General features: G+C 41.8%; 1 protein-coding gene across 1 annotated transcript in view; it reads right to left on the reverse strand.

Annotated features, from left to right (window-relative positions):
- LOC134348797 (adenylate cyclase type 10-like) overlaps positions 1-16,158 on the reverse strand; it is a 140,599-nt gene that overhangs the window by 9,775 nt on the left and 114,666 nt on the right. Inside the window, exons 29-31 of the mRNA XM_063052600.1 lie at positions 10,964-11,079; positions 4,527-4,644; positions 2,775-2,970 (exon numbers count right to left, since the gene is read on the reverse strand). Coding sequence (XP_062908670.1) covers positions 2,775-2,970; positions 4,527-4,644; positions 10,964-11,079 — 430 coding nt within the window. The remainder of the gene's footprint in view (positions 1-2,774; positions 2,971-4,526; positions 4,645-10,963; positions 11,080-16,158) is intronic.

The following is a 16,158-nucleotide window of genomic DNA, read 5'->3' on the forward strand; positions in this document are numbered from 1 at the left end:
GACGTCGTTACAACATTTCAAATATCAACATAAGAGCTGAACATTACTGCCTTTAATATCAAATCTGCTTGTAACTAACAATGCCAACAAGGAACCCTGATGAAATTCAAGGGAAATCGAAGGGAAAGCTCTTGCTGAGGCAGAATCAGAATGAGCAGAGAGGAAAATAGTTATGGTTGTGACAAAATGCCTTCACGCCAGGGCATCAGTCTGCCACACCAGTCATGGTCAGCTGCTTTATTAATGACCGTTTCATCATATGCTTAGAAGCTCACTGAAGAGTACAGTGTTCACTACCATTGCCACTCATCATACAATGCAGAGGTCAACAAAATGTAGATTGATATTAGGGACAGTCTCCTATTGAAGGCCCACTAGCCCATTAAATCTATGCCAAGCAAGTGCCCATCCAGCTAGTCCCAAATTACTGTGTTCAGCCAGGTGTTCCCAATCTTTTTTATGCCATGGACCCCTGCCATTTACTGAGAGGTCCATGGATCCCCTGGTCTAAGCCTTGCCCCTGTATACAGTATATGACTAAAATTATTCTATTGTAACTGTCTCAACCACTTTCACTGACAGCTCATTCCAGATACTCATCACCCTCTGTGTGAAAAGATTGCCCCCAGGTCCCTTTTAGGTCTTTCCCCTTTAGTTTTGGCCCGTACTTTTGGGCACAGGTGATGCCTACTCACAATAAAAGAACACCTAACCCTGACAGTCAATGCCTCTCATTGCTCAGTCTCTCACCATCAACACTTTGTACTCTCAACACTGGCCTGATACTCAGTTACATAATTAATCTGCATTGTTCAGAGACTGGGTATACTGTGCTAAGTAATGTACTGTACAAGCACCCAAAGCTCTTACACATTGCAGAAAGTCAGAATTGTGACAAAATATTCTCCCCCTTGTCCTAGCTATTGCAAATTACTTTGTTCAGCCGATGTCCCTCAAAGCCCAGAGTTGCCAAACTTTTTTATTCCATGGACCCCTATTATTAACCGAGGGATCTGTGATTTTGACACGATTCTGAAAACATCATCCCAATTTTGATGCACTTTAATAACATACACAAACCAATTTTCAGGAATACATAATAATAAGGGCAGCAGGGTAGTGTAGTGGTTATCACAACACTTCACATTACCAGCGACCCAAGTTCGATTCCCGACGCTGCCTGTAAGGAGTTTGTACGTTCTCCCCCTCGATGGCGTGGGTTTCCCCCAGGTTCTCCAGTTTTCTCCCACAGTTCAAAGATGTACCAGTTAGTAGGTTAATTGGTCATTGTCAATTGTCCTGTGGTTAGGCTGGGGTTTATTTGGAGGATTGCTAGGCAATGTGGCTCAAAGGCCAGAAGGGCCTATTCAGAGCGGTATCTCAATAAATAAATAAATAATAAGGGGTGTGTGCTTAGCCCACTGCTCTACTCTCTACATACACATGACTGAGTGTCTACGCATAGCTCAAATACCATCTATAAATTTGCTGACGATACAACCATTGTTGGTAGAATCTCAGGTCATGATGAGAGGGCATACAGGAATGAGATATGCCAACTAGTGGAGTGGTGCCACAGCAACAACCTGGCACTCAATGTCAGTAAGACGAAAGAGCTGATTGTGGACTTCAGGAAGGATAAGACGAAGGAACATATACCAATCCTCATAGAGGGATCAGAAGTGGAGAGAGTGAGCAGCTTCAAGTTCCCGGGTGTCAAGAGCTCCGAGGATCTAACCTGGTCCCAACATATCAATGCAGTTCTAAAGAAGGCAGGACAGTGGCTATACTTTATTCGGAGTTTGAAGAGATTTAGCATGTCAACAAATACACTCAAGAACTTATATTTGTACCGTGGAGAGCATTCTGACAGGCTGCATCACTGTCTGGTATGCAGGGGCTACTGCACAGGACCAAAAGATGGTTGTAAATCTAGTCAGCTCCATCTTGGGCACTAGCCTACAAAGTACCCAGGACATCTTTAGGGGAGCGATGTCTCAGAAAGGCAGCGTCCATTATTAAAGACCTCCAGCGTCCAGGGCATGCCCTTTTCTCACTGTTACCATCAGGTAGGAGGTACAGAAGCCTGAAGGCACACACTCAGAGATTCAGCTTCTTCCCCTCTGCAAACCGATTCCTAAATGGACATTGAATCTTTGGACACTACCTCACTTTTATTTTTTAAATATACAGTATTTCTGTTTTTGCACATTTTTTAAAATCTATTTAATACATGTAATTGACTTGTTTAATTATTATTATTTTTTTGTCTCTGCTAGATTATGTATTGCATTGAGCTGCTGCAGCTAAGTTAACAAATCTCACGTCACATGCTGATGATAATAAACCTGATTCTGATTCATTGATAGATTATGTCTAGGAAATCAATACTTTTAAAGTACGATTTAATCCTTTTGGAAAAGAACTCTACTTTTCTGAAAGAGCTTTTAATAAAGTTATATCAGATCCTGAACAAAATGGCAAAACTCACATTCAAGTACTGTGATGACTTTGATCATTTTGCACTAAAATGGACTTTTTTGGTAAGGAAGTACACACATAGTACAAAAAAACATAGTACATAATTTGTATTTAATCAATATTTTTCTTGTGAATGCTACTGATAAGACGCTTTGTGCCCGTGATACTGTCGCAATTAAGCTTTTCATTGTAATTGCACTTGTGCATACACATACTTCTGCACTTGACAATAAGCTCAACTTCGACTTTGCTATACTATTCTAATAACGAGAACTTTAAGAATAAAAACAAACCTCTTTTGTTTGCTGGTAGACTTCCATGACAGTTTCTTGCTTTTCCCACAATGCTTTTCTAAACACCAAGATCTGACACTCCAAGAACTTGGCATAGCCATACATTGAGAACAGAGAAGCATCTGTGTGAGTCATCAATCGTTTTGAAATTTTAAATGATGGAATGGCCTTTTTCCATTGTGACAACCTAAAAAACCTGTGTTGACCATGACTAAATATTAGCAATGTAAAACATTACAATTAAAAATATCAACAGCTTAAAGTTTAAATGAACTCAGTCTACCCCAGACTCTCTCTCTCTTCTCCCCCACCCCATCAGACAGAAGGTACGAAATGAAACACTAGTCTGATAAGCTAGACCTCACAAACTACCTCATTATGGCCTTGCACTTATTGTCTGCCTGCACTGCCCTTTACCTGTAACTGTAACATTCTATTCTGAATTGTTAATGTTTTCCCTTGTACTATCGCAATGCACTCATGCAGGGTTCCCAACCCTTTTTATGCTTTGGACCAATACCATTAAACAAGGGGTCATGGACGCCAGATTGGGAACCCTACACTAATGTGATGAAATGATATGTATAGATGGCCGGCAAAACAAAGTGTAACGTGCTATAGGGTTTCCCTGCTAATGTACTGGTCTCTCTGTAATGTTTCACTGCTAGTGTAATGGTTTCCCCGTAGCAGCAACGTTTGGGTTATGACTAGAGATAACAGGGGTTTGGAATGCGCGCTATCCAATGAGAGGCATGTTTTTCCTTTCTTGTGGGTCTGAGAGCAGGGATTTCGCGGTCTTTTGTCAGCAAGAGATAAGAGAGAAGAGGCAAATGGAAAGAGTTTGGTAGATCAGAGGATGGAGTTGACTCAGAGCGAGGGTCCGACGGTCAACGACGCTTGGAGGAGGAGGTCGATGGGGAACGAATGACAGAACCATGAGCTCCAACATGCGCATTATACTGTTTCATTAAAACGGGCCCTTTTTCTTTTCATTTTCTTTGCTAACCCTACAGTCAGATCAAGATCTATAAAGTTCAATTGTTTAACTGCATACGGTGCACTGACTGATATTTTGCAGTTCGGATCTGTAACCAGGCAACACATCAGCAGCATCCACACAAACGAGATTTCTCAGTTTGACTGGGCCAGAGGTGGTCTTCCCCTAGACAAACACATGCTAGCCGAGTCCGAGGGTTACAAATGTTTTCTACTGTTCCTTGGTAAATATGACAATCAAAAACCAAGTTACTAATTTATCACCATTTAAAATGGTAATATTTCGATTATGCATCAAATGTGGCAATGGTTACTGAGGTGCTCAGTATTATGAGTAATTATGAAATGTGTCTTGCAATTAGAAAACAGGTCTTGCCATGAAACATTCCTCCCTTTTGTTCCTGGGATTATTCTCGCGAACTTCTCCAATGCCAGCACATTCATGGGGCCACTTACTGCTCACAATGCTCTATATTGCCTATTTTGATGTTATCAAAACAGATTAACAGCAGGTCAAACCGGATCGGCGGAAAAAACACAACCTTTCAGGACTTGGAATTCTATCAGAACGGAGAACAGTCTATCAAAGTTGATGTGTGTCGCTTGAATTTCCAGCATCTGCAGAATTCCTGTTGTTTGGAGAACAGTCGATTCCATTTTTCAGTGCACTGCTTTTCTCAGTTCTGGTAGAGTTCAAAGACCCAAAATATTAGTTTTCTCTTTTTGTTCTTTATTAGCAATAAATATAATTTTTACCAGAGTGCAACTGATGAATGAAGTGACAGCAATAAATTCTTTTCAGACTTCATTATGGGATCATCAATCACTCCATTGACAAATGAAAGGCATTCTTCAAATGGCCTTAGTGCAAAACCTAAAGCAGAAGAAATATCATATGTGATTTTCATATCTTCCTAAAACAGTTAAACTATCCTAGGAAGACAAAATTAAAGCTTTACAAATTATTTAAAAGTTTATTAAGTTATTATAACATTCAAAAAACACTTAAAACAGTTAAAAAATTTAAATACTTAGCATAAAAATGGGCAAGGTACAGTGGCATGCAGAAGTTTGGGCACATCTGGCCAAAATTTCTGTTACTGTTGTTACGTACCCCGTAACTGGGTTGCCAAACCAGCAGAAATGGATCACTCAGTTGGAGTCTGGAGTACTAGAACTAAGAAAGTTTTATTAAAGAAACAAGCAACACAGTAATCGAAAGGATAATAAATGCAACAATTCAACAATGATAACCACACATGTGCACAGAATTAAGATAACAGCATCAATCAAGCTCTATCGTTGTCTAGGGGTAAATGACCAATTTCAAAATGACTCAAAGTTCAGTCCAGTTAGTAGTTCAGTTCGCAGTAATCGTTGCCATGGCGATGGACAACGTGGGGGAAGAGAGACATAGAATAGGAACAACTCATCATTCAGAACGGCTTCACTCACAGACCAGCAAGATGGCTCACAAACAGCATTTGGGCGGGTCCTTGGTGATGTCACCTGAGGTCACCGATTGTGACCCCTCCTCCAGATGCGGTCGATCCTCTGCAGTGAACCCAGCGCCCAGGCAAGGGCGGACACACACCGGGTTCCCGCTGATCGTACCTTTCCACCCTGGTCGTTGTCTGGTACTTCTCACCCACTCGTGAGAAGCGTACCGCCTCCAGGGTCTCGTTACCTCGGGTGGCGTGTGTGTCTGTCTTAGCGAACCTATCCCTTTTTATCCCCCTGCTGGGGTATCGCCTGTCCATCACTTCAAACAGTTCAGGGTTCAAAGGGGGGAGCCGCTCCAGACAGCTCTCCCTCCCACATCCCTTCATTACACATCTCCAGACGCTGCTCCATTGTTCCTTATCTCTCCTTCCCCTGAGGGCAGGTGGCAGACCAACTGCTGATGCCACTGATGCTAGCCCAGGCCAGCAAACATCTTAATTTTATGTGTATTCTCGTAACACTGTGAATAGTTAAATGAGTAGAAGATGAACTGATCTCCAAAAGTCAAAGTTAAAGATGAAACATGCTTTTCAACATTTTATAGAAAATATAGAAACATAGAAAATAGGTGCAGGAGTAGGCCATTTGGACCTTCAAGCCTGCACCACCATTCAGTATGATCATGGCTGATCATCCAACTCTGAACCCTGTACCTGCCTTCTCTCCATCCCCCCTGATCCCTTTAGCAACAAGGGCCATATCTAACTCCCTCTTAAATATAGCCAATGAACTGGCCTCAACTGTTTCCTGTGGCAGAGAATTCCACAGATTCACCACTCTCTGTGTGAAGAAGTTTTTCCTCATCTCGGTCCTAAAAGGCTTCCCCTTTATCCTTAAACTGTGACCCCTCGTTCTGGACTTCTCCAACATAGGGAACAACCTTCCTGCATCTAGCCTGTCCAATCCCTTTATAATTTTATTAGTTTCAATAAGATTCCCCCCTCAATCTTCTAAATTCCAGAGAGTATAAGCCTAGTCAATCCAGTCTTTCATCATATGAAAGTCCTGCCATCCCAGGAATCAATCTGGTGAACCTTCTTTGTACTCCCTCTATGGCAAGAATGTCTTTCCTCAGATTAAGGGACCAAAACTGCACACAATACTCTAGGTGTGGTTTCACCAAGGCCTTGTACAACTGCAGTAGAACCTCCCTGCTCCTGTACTCGAATCCTCTTGGTATGAATGCCAGCATACCATTTGCCTTTTTCACCGCCTGCTGTACCTGCATGCCAACTTTCAATGACTGGTGTACAATGACACCCAGGTCTCGTTGCACCTCCCCTTTTCCTAATTGGCCACCATTCAAATAATAATCTGTTTTCCTGTTCTTGCCACCAAAGTGGATAACCTCACATTTATCCACATTAAATTGCATCTGCCATGAATTTGCCCACTCACCTAACCTATCCAAGTCACCCTGCATCCTCTTAGCATCCTCCTCACAGCTAACACTGCCACCCAGCTTCGTGTCATCTGCAAAATTGGAGATGCTGCATTTAATTCCCTCGGCTAAGTCATTAATATATATTGTAAATAACTGGGGTCCCAGCACTGAGCCTTGCGGTACCCCACTAGTCACTGCCTGCCATTCTGAAAAGGTCCCGTTTATTCCCACTCTTTGCTTCCTGTCTGCCAACCAATTCTCTATCCACATCAATACCATACCCCCAATACCGTGTGCTTTAAGTTTGCACACTAATCTCCTGTGTGGGATCTTGTCAAAAGTCTTTTGAAAATCCAAATATACCACATCCACTGGTTCTCCCCTATCCACTCTACTAGTTACATCCGCAAAAAATTCTATGAGATTCGTCAGACATGATTTTCCTTTCACAAATCCATGCTGACTTTGTCCGATGATTTCACCGCTTTCCAAATGTGCTGTTATCACATCTTTGATAACTGACTCTAGCATTTTCCCCACCACCAATGTTAGGCTAACTGGTCTATAATTCCACGGTTTCTCTCTCCCTCCTTTTTAAAAAAGCGGGGTTACATTAGCCACCCTCCAATCCTCAGGAACTAGTCCAGAATCTAAAGAGTTTTGAAAAATTATCACCAATGCATCCACTATTTCTTGGGCTACTTCCTTAAGCACTCTGGGATGCAGACCATCTGGCCCTGGGGATTTATCTGCCTTCAATCCCTTCAATTTACCTCACACCACTTCCCTACTAACATGTATTTCCCACAGTTCCTCCATATCACTAGACCCTCAGTCCCTTACTATTTCCGGAAGATTACTTATGTCCTCCTTAGTGAAGACAGAACCAAAGTAGTTATTCAATTGGTCTGCCATGTCCTTGTTCCCCATGATCAATTCACCTGTTTCTGACTGTAGGGGACCTACATTTGTCTTAAGCAACCTTTATCTTTTCACATATCTATAAAAGCTTTTACAGTCAGTTTTTACGTTCCCTGCCAGTTTTCTCTCATAATCTTTTTTCCCTTTCCCAATTAAGCCCTTTATCCTCCTCTGCTGGGCTCTGAATTTCTCCCAGACCTCAGGTGTGCCACTTTTTCTGGCTAATTCTTCTTTGGAATTTTAAGCGAGATTAGTGTATTATTTTTGTTTTGTACAATTTTAGAGTGGGGGAAAAAAGGAAAGGAGCACCATGCAAAAGTTTGGGCACCCCAAGAGATTTGAGCTCTCAGATAACTTTTACCAAGGTCTCAGACCTTAATTAGCTTGTTAGGGCTATGGCTTGTTCACACTCATCATTAGGAAAGGCCAGGTGATGCAAATTTCAAAGCCTTATAAATACCCTGACTCCTCAAACCTTATCCCAACAATCAGTAGCCATGGCCTCCTATAAGCAGCTGCCTAACACTCTGAAAATTAAAATAAATGATGCCCACAAAACAGGAGAAGGCTGTAAGAAGATAGCAAAGTGTTTTCAAGTAGCCATTTCCTCAGTTCGTAATGTAATTAAGAAAGGGCAGCTAGCAGGAATGGTGGAGGTCAAGTTGAGGTCTGGAACACCAAGAAAACTTTCTGAGAGAACTGCTCGTAGGATTGCTAGAAAGGTAAATCAAAAGCCCTGTTTGACTGCAAAAGACCTTCAGGAAGATTTAGCAGACCCTGGAGTGGTGGTGCACTGTTCTACTGTGCAGCGACACCTGCACAAATATGACCTTCATGGAAGAGTCATCAGAAGGAAACCTTTCTTGCATCCTCACCACAAAATTCAGCATCAGAAGTTTGCAAATGAACATCTAAACAAGCCTGATGCACTTTGGAAACAAGTCCTGTGGACTGAAGAAGTTAAAATAGAACATTTTAGTGGCAATGAGCAAAGGTATGTTTGGAGAAAAAAGGGTGCAGAATTTCATGAAGAGAACACCTCTTCAACTGTTAAGCACGGGGGTGGATCGATCATGCTTTGGGCTTGTGTTGCAGCCAGTGGCACGGGGAACATTTCACTGGTAGAGGGAAGAATGAATTCAACTAAATAGCAGCAAATTCTGGAAGCAAACATCACACCGTCTGTAAAAAAGCTGAAGATGAAAAGAGGATGGCTTCTACAACAGGATAATGATCCTAAACACACCTCAAAGTCCACAATGGACTACCTCAAGAGGCGCAAGCTGAAGGTTTTGCCATGGCCCTCACAGGCCCCGACCTAAACATCATCGAAAATCTGTGGATAGACCTCAAAAGAGCAGTGCATGCAAGATGGCCCAAGAATCTCACAGAACTAGAAGTCTTTTGCAAGGAAGAATGGGAGAAAATCCCCTAAACAAGAATTAAAGGACTCTTAGCTGGCTACAGAAAGCGTTTACAAGCTGTGATACTTGCCAAGGGGGGTGTTACTAAGTACTGACCATGCAGGGTGCCCAAACTCTTGCTTCGGGCCCTTTTCCTTTTTTGTTATTTTGAAACTGTAAAAGATGGAAATAAAAAAGTAATCTTGCTTAAAATATTGAAGAAATGCGTCATCTTTAACTTTATGCCTTTTGGAAATCAGTTCATCTTTTACTTCGCAAACACGAGGAAATCTGCAGATGCTGGAAATTCAAGCAACACACATCAAAGTTGCTGGTGAACGCAGCAGGCAAGGCAGCATCTCTAGGAAGAGGTACAGTCGACGTTTCGGGCCGAGACCCTTCGTCAGGACTAACTGAAGGAAGAGCTAGTAAGAGATTTGAAAGTGGGAGGGGGAGGGGGAGATCCAAAATGATAGGAGAAGACAGGAGGGGGAGGGATGGAGCCAAGAGCTGGACAGGTGATTGGCAAAAGGGATATGAGAGGATCATGGGACAGGAGGCCCAGGGAGAAAGGGGGAGGGGGGGAAACCCAGAGGATGGGCAAGGGGTATAGTGAGAGGGACAGAGGGAGAAAAAGGAGAGAGAGAGAAAGAATGTGTGTATATAAACAAATAACGGATGGGAAGTCATCTTTTACTTGCTTAGCTATTCACAGTAACAGAAATTTTGACCAGGGTGCCCAAACTTTTTTCATGCCACTGTATCTCTATACCAGGTCCATTCAGGCAGAGTTTTTTTTAGAGTGGATTTTTCCCTTTGTAAGTGAGACAACCAGCATTGGAGTGCAGCTAAGAAAATTACCAAGAACCAACCAGAATGTTGCTACTTCTGTGTTTTCATGGACATTTTTAAGTTGTATATAGCTTTCTGAAGAAAGGTTAACAAAATTCAGGCCATTAAAAAGAAATTGAAAATAATATCAAATTTGATTAATCTGATTTGACACCAACAATTATGCAATCAAAATGGACCAAATACTATCCTTTTTCATAGAAATAAACACAGATTTTGGCAAAATATTTCCTAATTCCTTATGTTTTATAGCCTTGATATAGAAAGCAGTCAAAAAAGCCAATTACAAAAAGACAATACTGTGCAAAGGTCTTAGGCACATGCAAAAAACATTCTGTAAAGTGAAGATCCTTTCAACAATAATTAAAAGTTTTTATGAAGAACAGTAAAAAGTTAAAAAAACTATATCAACCCAGATGAGTGTGAAGTGGTTCATTTTGATAGGTCAAATTTGAAGACAGAATATAATATTAATGGTAGCACTCTTGGCAGTGTGGAGGATCAGTGAGATATGGGGTCTGTGTCCAAAGGACACTCAAAGCTGAGATGGCTAACATGAGAGGGCATCGTTTTAAGGTGCTTGGAAGCAAGTACAAGAGGAACGTCAAAGGTAAGTTTTTCCACACGGAGGGTGGTGGGTGCGTGGAATGGTGGTAGAGGCGGATACAACAGAGACTCTTAAATGAGTATATGGGGCTTTGAGTTATAGAGGGCTATGTGGTTTAGGGAAATCCTAGGCCGTTTCTAGAGTAGGTTACATGGTTGGCACAACACTGTGGACTGAAGGGCCTGTAATGCGCTGTAGATTTCTATTTTCTATGTTCTAAATCAATAATTGATGTGACCACCTTTCGTCTTTAAAGCTGTGTCAGTTCTCTTAGGTACACTATTGTGTAGTTTTATAAGAAACTCAGATGGTAGGTTGTTCAAAGCATCTTGGAGAACTTGCCACAGTCCTTCGACAGACTTTGGCTGTCTCATTTGTTTCTCTCTCCAGATAATCCCAGACAGCCTTGATGAAAATGAGTTCAAGGCTCTGTGGAGACAATACCATCTGTATGCTTAAAAATTCTGCACATATTGTATACAAATACTTAGACTTTTATGGTAACCTTTAGTAGAATACTTGCCTTCTTGGAGTGCAAAATCAAGGCAAGCTGCATAGTATGTAGCCTGACCAAGTATGTTGTATGCTGAGGTTGAAGAGCCATTCATATATGTCATTAGGTCAACATATTCTGTGAGTCTACAAATCAAAAAAAAAATTTATATCATAATGATGCATGATTACTTTAGCAGACTGATGATCAATCATCATAAAGAGCTGACTAATACATTTATACATTATCTCTAGCTCATATATTGATAATTACATTTCTAATTTTCATATTCTAAAATAAAGGAAGTTTGTTACCACTCTGGTCTTTCTTTGAAAGAACTATCTAATTACTTCAACTTTTCTTCCAAATATTTTCCTTATCAAGTAGATATCCAATTCCTTTTGAAAGTGACTATTGAATCTGCTACCACTATCTTTTGAAGATTTAAATGTTAAAATGTAATCTCCCAAAACATCTCCTTATTATAATCTATATCTTTTTTATTGTAATTAATTTAAATTCATATTGTTAGAGCATATTCTAGAATCAGGGTGAAAAGCAAAACATCAACTTCAGCAGCTAACTTCAGCCAGCAATCTTTAGATCTAAATATTGACTGCAGATTATATTTAAAATGCAGCTCTGGACAATGGGTTCCTAAGAGCCATGAACCACAGTTAATTGAAAGACCAGACAATGTTGATTTAACATTCATTTTGGTGTCTGTAGAGTGGGAGTGAAGAAGGAGCTATGAAAGTTATACATAATCCAAAGAAAGCATTGTAAACACACTGTAAACATAGAATTGTCCTTTGATCTTTAGCTTATAAAATGTCAATAGACAATAGACGATAGGTGCAGGAGTAGGCCATTCGGCCCTTCGAGCCAGCACCGCCATTCACCGTAATCATGGCTGATCATCCACAATCAGTATCCAGTTCCTGCCTTCTCCCCATAACCCTTGATTCCACTATCTTTAAGAGCTCTATCCATCTCTTTCTTGAAAGCATCCAGAGTCTTAGCCTCCACAGCCTTCTGGGGCAGAGCATTCCATACATCCACCACTCTCTGGGTGAAAAAGTTTTTCCTCAACTCCGTTCTAAATGGCCTACCCCTTATTCTTAAACTGTGGCCTCTGGTTCTGGACTCACCCATCAGCGGGAACATGCTTCCTGCCTCCAGCGTGTCCAATCCCTTAATAATCTAATGTGTTTCAATAAGATCCCCTCTCAGCCTTCTAAATTCCAGAGTATACAAGCCCAGTCGCTCCAATGCTTTTTGAAAGCATTACCCATGTCCTGCCAGCTTTGAAACTCTGCACCTGGCTCAAGCACCCCCATCCCACGCAATTCTTCATCTTGGATCTTATAGTTCAACTCATTCCAATTCCATTCAAGTCTGTCATTCAGTCATACATGAATACAGCCAAATGTGATGGTGTTACACGAAGTCGCTCAGCACAAAGCACACATTGCACATACATGAGAGCAAGTCCATAAAGATATCAGTAATATACAGCCACACAATAAACAAGTCCAGACTCAAGCCACAATAGAGCTTGTCTTCTGCCCAGTGAACACTGGGGGACAGCACTGACTCCAGCCTGGACACCACACCTCACTGACACCGGTGGAGTGCACTGGCTCCAACAAGTTTCCTTTATATTAAATTTTATTTTCCATCAGTCTGCACATTTCATCAAGATGCATATCCTCCTGGCCAATTATTATAGTATTCACTGTTTGATGTACTTTGATGCTTTGGGTCATTGGGAGCCTAGAAATTATACCTTATACCTGAGCTTGGGTTGCTAGTATTCATCAAAAGAGGAACTACACCTGCACGATACAGAAGAATATAATTACAAACCAGACCTCATACCTGACTCCTATCTGACATCAGAGTAATGATGCCCTGTGTGCTTTGCCTTGACAAAGTTTGGAGAGTTTTTTCTTGTAAAGGGGATTGGTTATATGCCAATTTTCATAGCTTCTTCTCAGTAACAAGCTGTCTTTTTCAAATTGAATGGAAATGACAGACTCTAATTTTTTTGAAATGCAGTAAAACTGAAGTGTCAGCAAGGAGCTCAAACGCCTTGCATCAAGTATATGCAGGAGGAAATTCTATTCTAAACTACTGCATTGCTCTCAAATACAAAGTAGCCAAGAATTTTCTCTGCGTATAAAAATGAATAAAGCACTTACAGTCATCGAATTGCAGAACACTACAGCATAGAAATAGGCCCTTCAGCCCGTCATTGACCTCCCACATCATGAAGACCCTGGAGAGACTTGTTCTGGAGCTGCTCCAGCCTATGATCAGGCCACACTTAGATACCCTCCAGTTCACCTACCAGCCCTGACTAGGAGTTGAGGATGCCATCGTCTACCTGCTGAACCATGTCTACGCCCACCCGGACAAGCCAGCGAGCACTGTGAGGGTCATGTTTTTTGACTTCTCCAGTGTGTCCAACACCATCCGCCCTGCTCTGCTGGGGGAGAAGCTGACAGCGATGCAGGTGGATGCTTTCCTGGTGTCATGGATTCTTGATTACCTGACTGGCAGACCACAGTACGTGTGCTTGCAACACTGTGTGTCAGACAGAGTGATCAGCAGCACTGGGGCTCCACAGGGGACTGTCTTGTTTCCCTTTCTCTTCACCATTTACACCTCGGACTTCAACTACTGCACGGAGTTTTGTCATCTTCAGAAGTTTTCTGATGACTCTGCCATAGTTGGATGCATCAGCAAGGGAGATGAGGCTGAGTACAGGGCTACGGTAGGAAACTTTGTCACATGGTGTGAGCAGAATTATCTGCAGCTTAATGTGAAAAAGACTAAGGAGCTGGTGGTAGACCTGAGGAGAGCTAAGGTACCAGCGACCCCTGTTTCCATCCAGGGGGTCAGTGTGGACATGGTGGAGGATGACACATACCTGGGGATACGAATTGACAATAAACTGGACTAGTCAAAGAACACTGAGGCTGTCTACAAGAAAGGTCAGAGCCGTCTCTATTTCCTGAGGAGACTGAGGTCCTTTAACATCTGCCGGATGATGCTGAGGATGTTCTACGAGTCTGTGGTGGCCAGTGCGATCATGTTTGCTGTTGTGTGCTGGGGCAGCAGGCTGAGGGTACCAGACACCAACAGAATCAACAAACTCATTCATAAGGCCAGTGATGTTGTGGGGATGGAACTGGACTCTCTGACGGTGGTGTCTGAAAAGAGGATGCTGTCCAAGTTGCATGCCATCTTGGACAATGTCTCCCATCCACTACATAATGTACTGGGTGGGCACAGGAGTACATTCAGCCAGAGACTCATTCCACCGAGATGCAACACAGAGCGTCATAGGAAGTCATTCCTGCCTGTGGCCATCAAACTTTACAACTCCTCCCTTGGAGGGTCAGACACCCTGAGCTAATAGGCTGGTCCTGGACTTATTTCCTAATTTATTAGCATAATTTACATATTACTATTTAACTATTTATGGTTTTATTACTATTGAATTATTTATGGTGCAACTGTAATGAAAACCAGTTTCCCCTGGGGATCAATAAAGTATGACTATGACTATGACGAGTCAATGCCAATCCATTAATCGGCCTCGTCCCATTGACCAGCACCTGGACCTTAGCCCTCCATACCCCTCATTTCCATGTACCTATCCAAATTTCTCTTAAACGTTCTAATCAAACCCACATCCACCACGTGCACTGGCAGCTCATTCCACACTCACTACCCTCTGAGTGAAGTAGTTTACCCTTTTGTTCCCCTGAAACATTTCACCTTTCATCCTTAACCTATGACCTCTAGTTGTAGTCCGACACAACCTCAGTGGAAAACGCCTGGTTGCATTTACCCTATCAATACCCCTCATAATTTTGTGTACCTCTATCAAATCGCTCAATCTTCTATGTTGCAGGGAATGAAGTCCCTACTTATTCAATCTTTCCAATCACTCAGGTCCTTAAGTCCCAGCAACGTCATTGGAAATTTTCTCTGCACCCTTTCAATCTTATTTATACCTCTCCAGTAGGTAGACTGGACACACAACTTCAAATTAGGCATCACCAACATTTTATGCAATTTCAACTTAACATCCCAGCTCCTGTACTCAATACATTGATTTATGAAGGCCAATTTGTGAAAAGTTCTCTTTACAACCCTACCTACCTGTAACACCACTTTCAATGAATTAAGGATCTGTACTCCCAGAATTTTTTGATCCATCACACTCTTCGGTGCCCTTCTGTTTGTTTTACATGACCTAGCCTAAAGTGTAACACCTCAAACTTGTCTGCATTAAATTCCCTCTGCAATTTTCTAGCCTATTTTGTACAGCTGGTCTAGATCCTGCTGCAAACTTTGATAGTCTTTCTTTCTCTCCACTCCAGCCTAAATCTTTGTGTAACCAGGTTCTTCATATCTCTCAAAAAGCAAGGTTCTTGAAACCTGTTGTCCTTCCCTTTTATTCTCACAGGAACATACAAATACTGTACTCTCAAAATTTTACTTGAAGGCCTGCCACTTACACTTCTGTCAGAAAATAACCTATTCCAATCCAAACTTGCCAGATCCTATCTGATACAATCAAAATCGGCCTGTCTCAAATTTAGAATCTCAAGCTGCGGACCAGGTCTTTCCTTTTCCATAATTACTTTGAAACTAATGGCATTATGATCCTGATGCAAAGTGTTCCCCTACACAAACTTTTGTCACCCTGTCTCATTCCCTGATAGGAGATCTAATATTACACTCCCTCTAGTTGGGATTTCTATACACTGATTAAGGGAACTTTCCTGAAAACATTTGACAAGCTCTTTCCCATCCAACCCTTTTACAGTCTGGGAGTCCCAGTCAACATGTGGAAAGATAAAATCACCTTTTATCAGAACCTTATGTTTATTGTAACAGTCGGCAATCTCTACAAATTTGATCCTCTAAATCCCGCAGACTATTGGTTGGTCTATAATATACTCCCATTACTACGATCATACCTTTCTTATTTCTTAGTTCTACTGATAAAGCCTCACTGGATGAGCTCCCCTGTCTGTTGTGACCGAGCACAACCATGACATGTTCCCTTACTATTAATGCCAACCCTCCCCCTTTAATCCATCCCATTCTCTTAAATCTAAAACAATGGAATCCCAGAACACCGAGCTGCCAGTCCTGCCCCTCCTGCAAACAAGTCTCACTAATGGCTACAATGTCATAATTCC

This window comes from Mobula hypostoma, chromosome 6 (assembly GCF_963921235.1).
Source record: "Mobula hypostoma chromosome 6, sMobHyp1.1, whole genome shotgun sequence".
NCBI classification, from domain to species: domain Eukaryota; kingdom Metazoa; phylum Chordata; class Chondrichthyes; order Myliobatiformes; family Myliobatidae; genus Mobula; species Mobula hypostoma.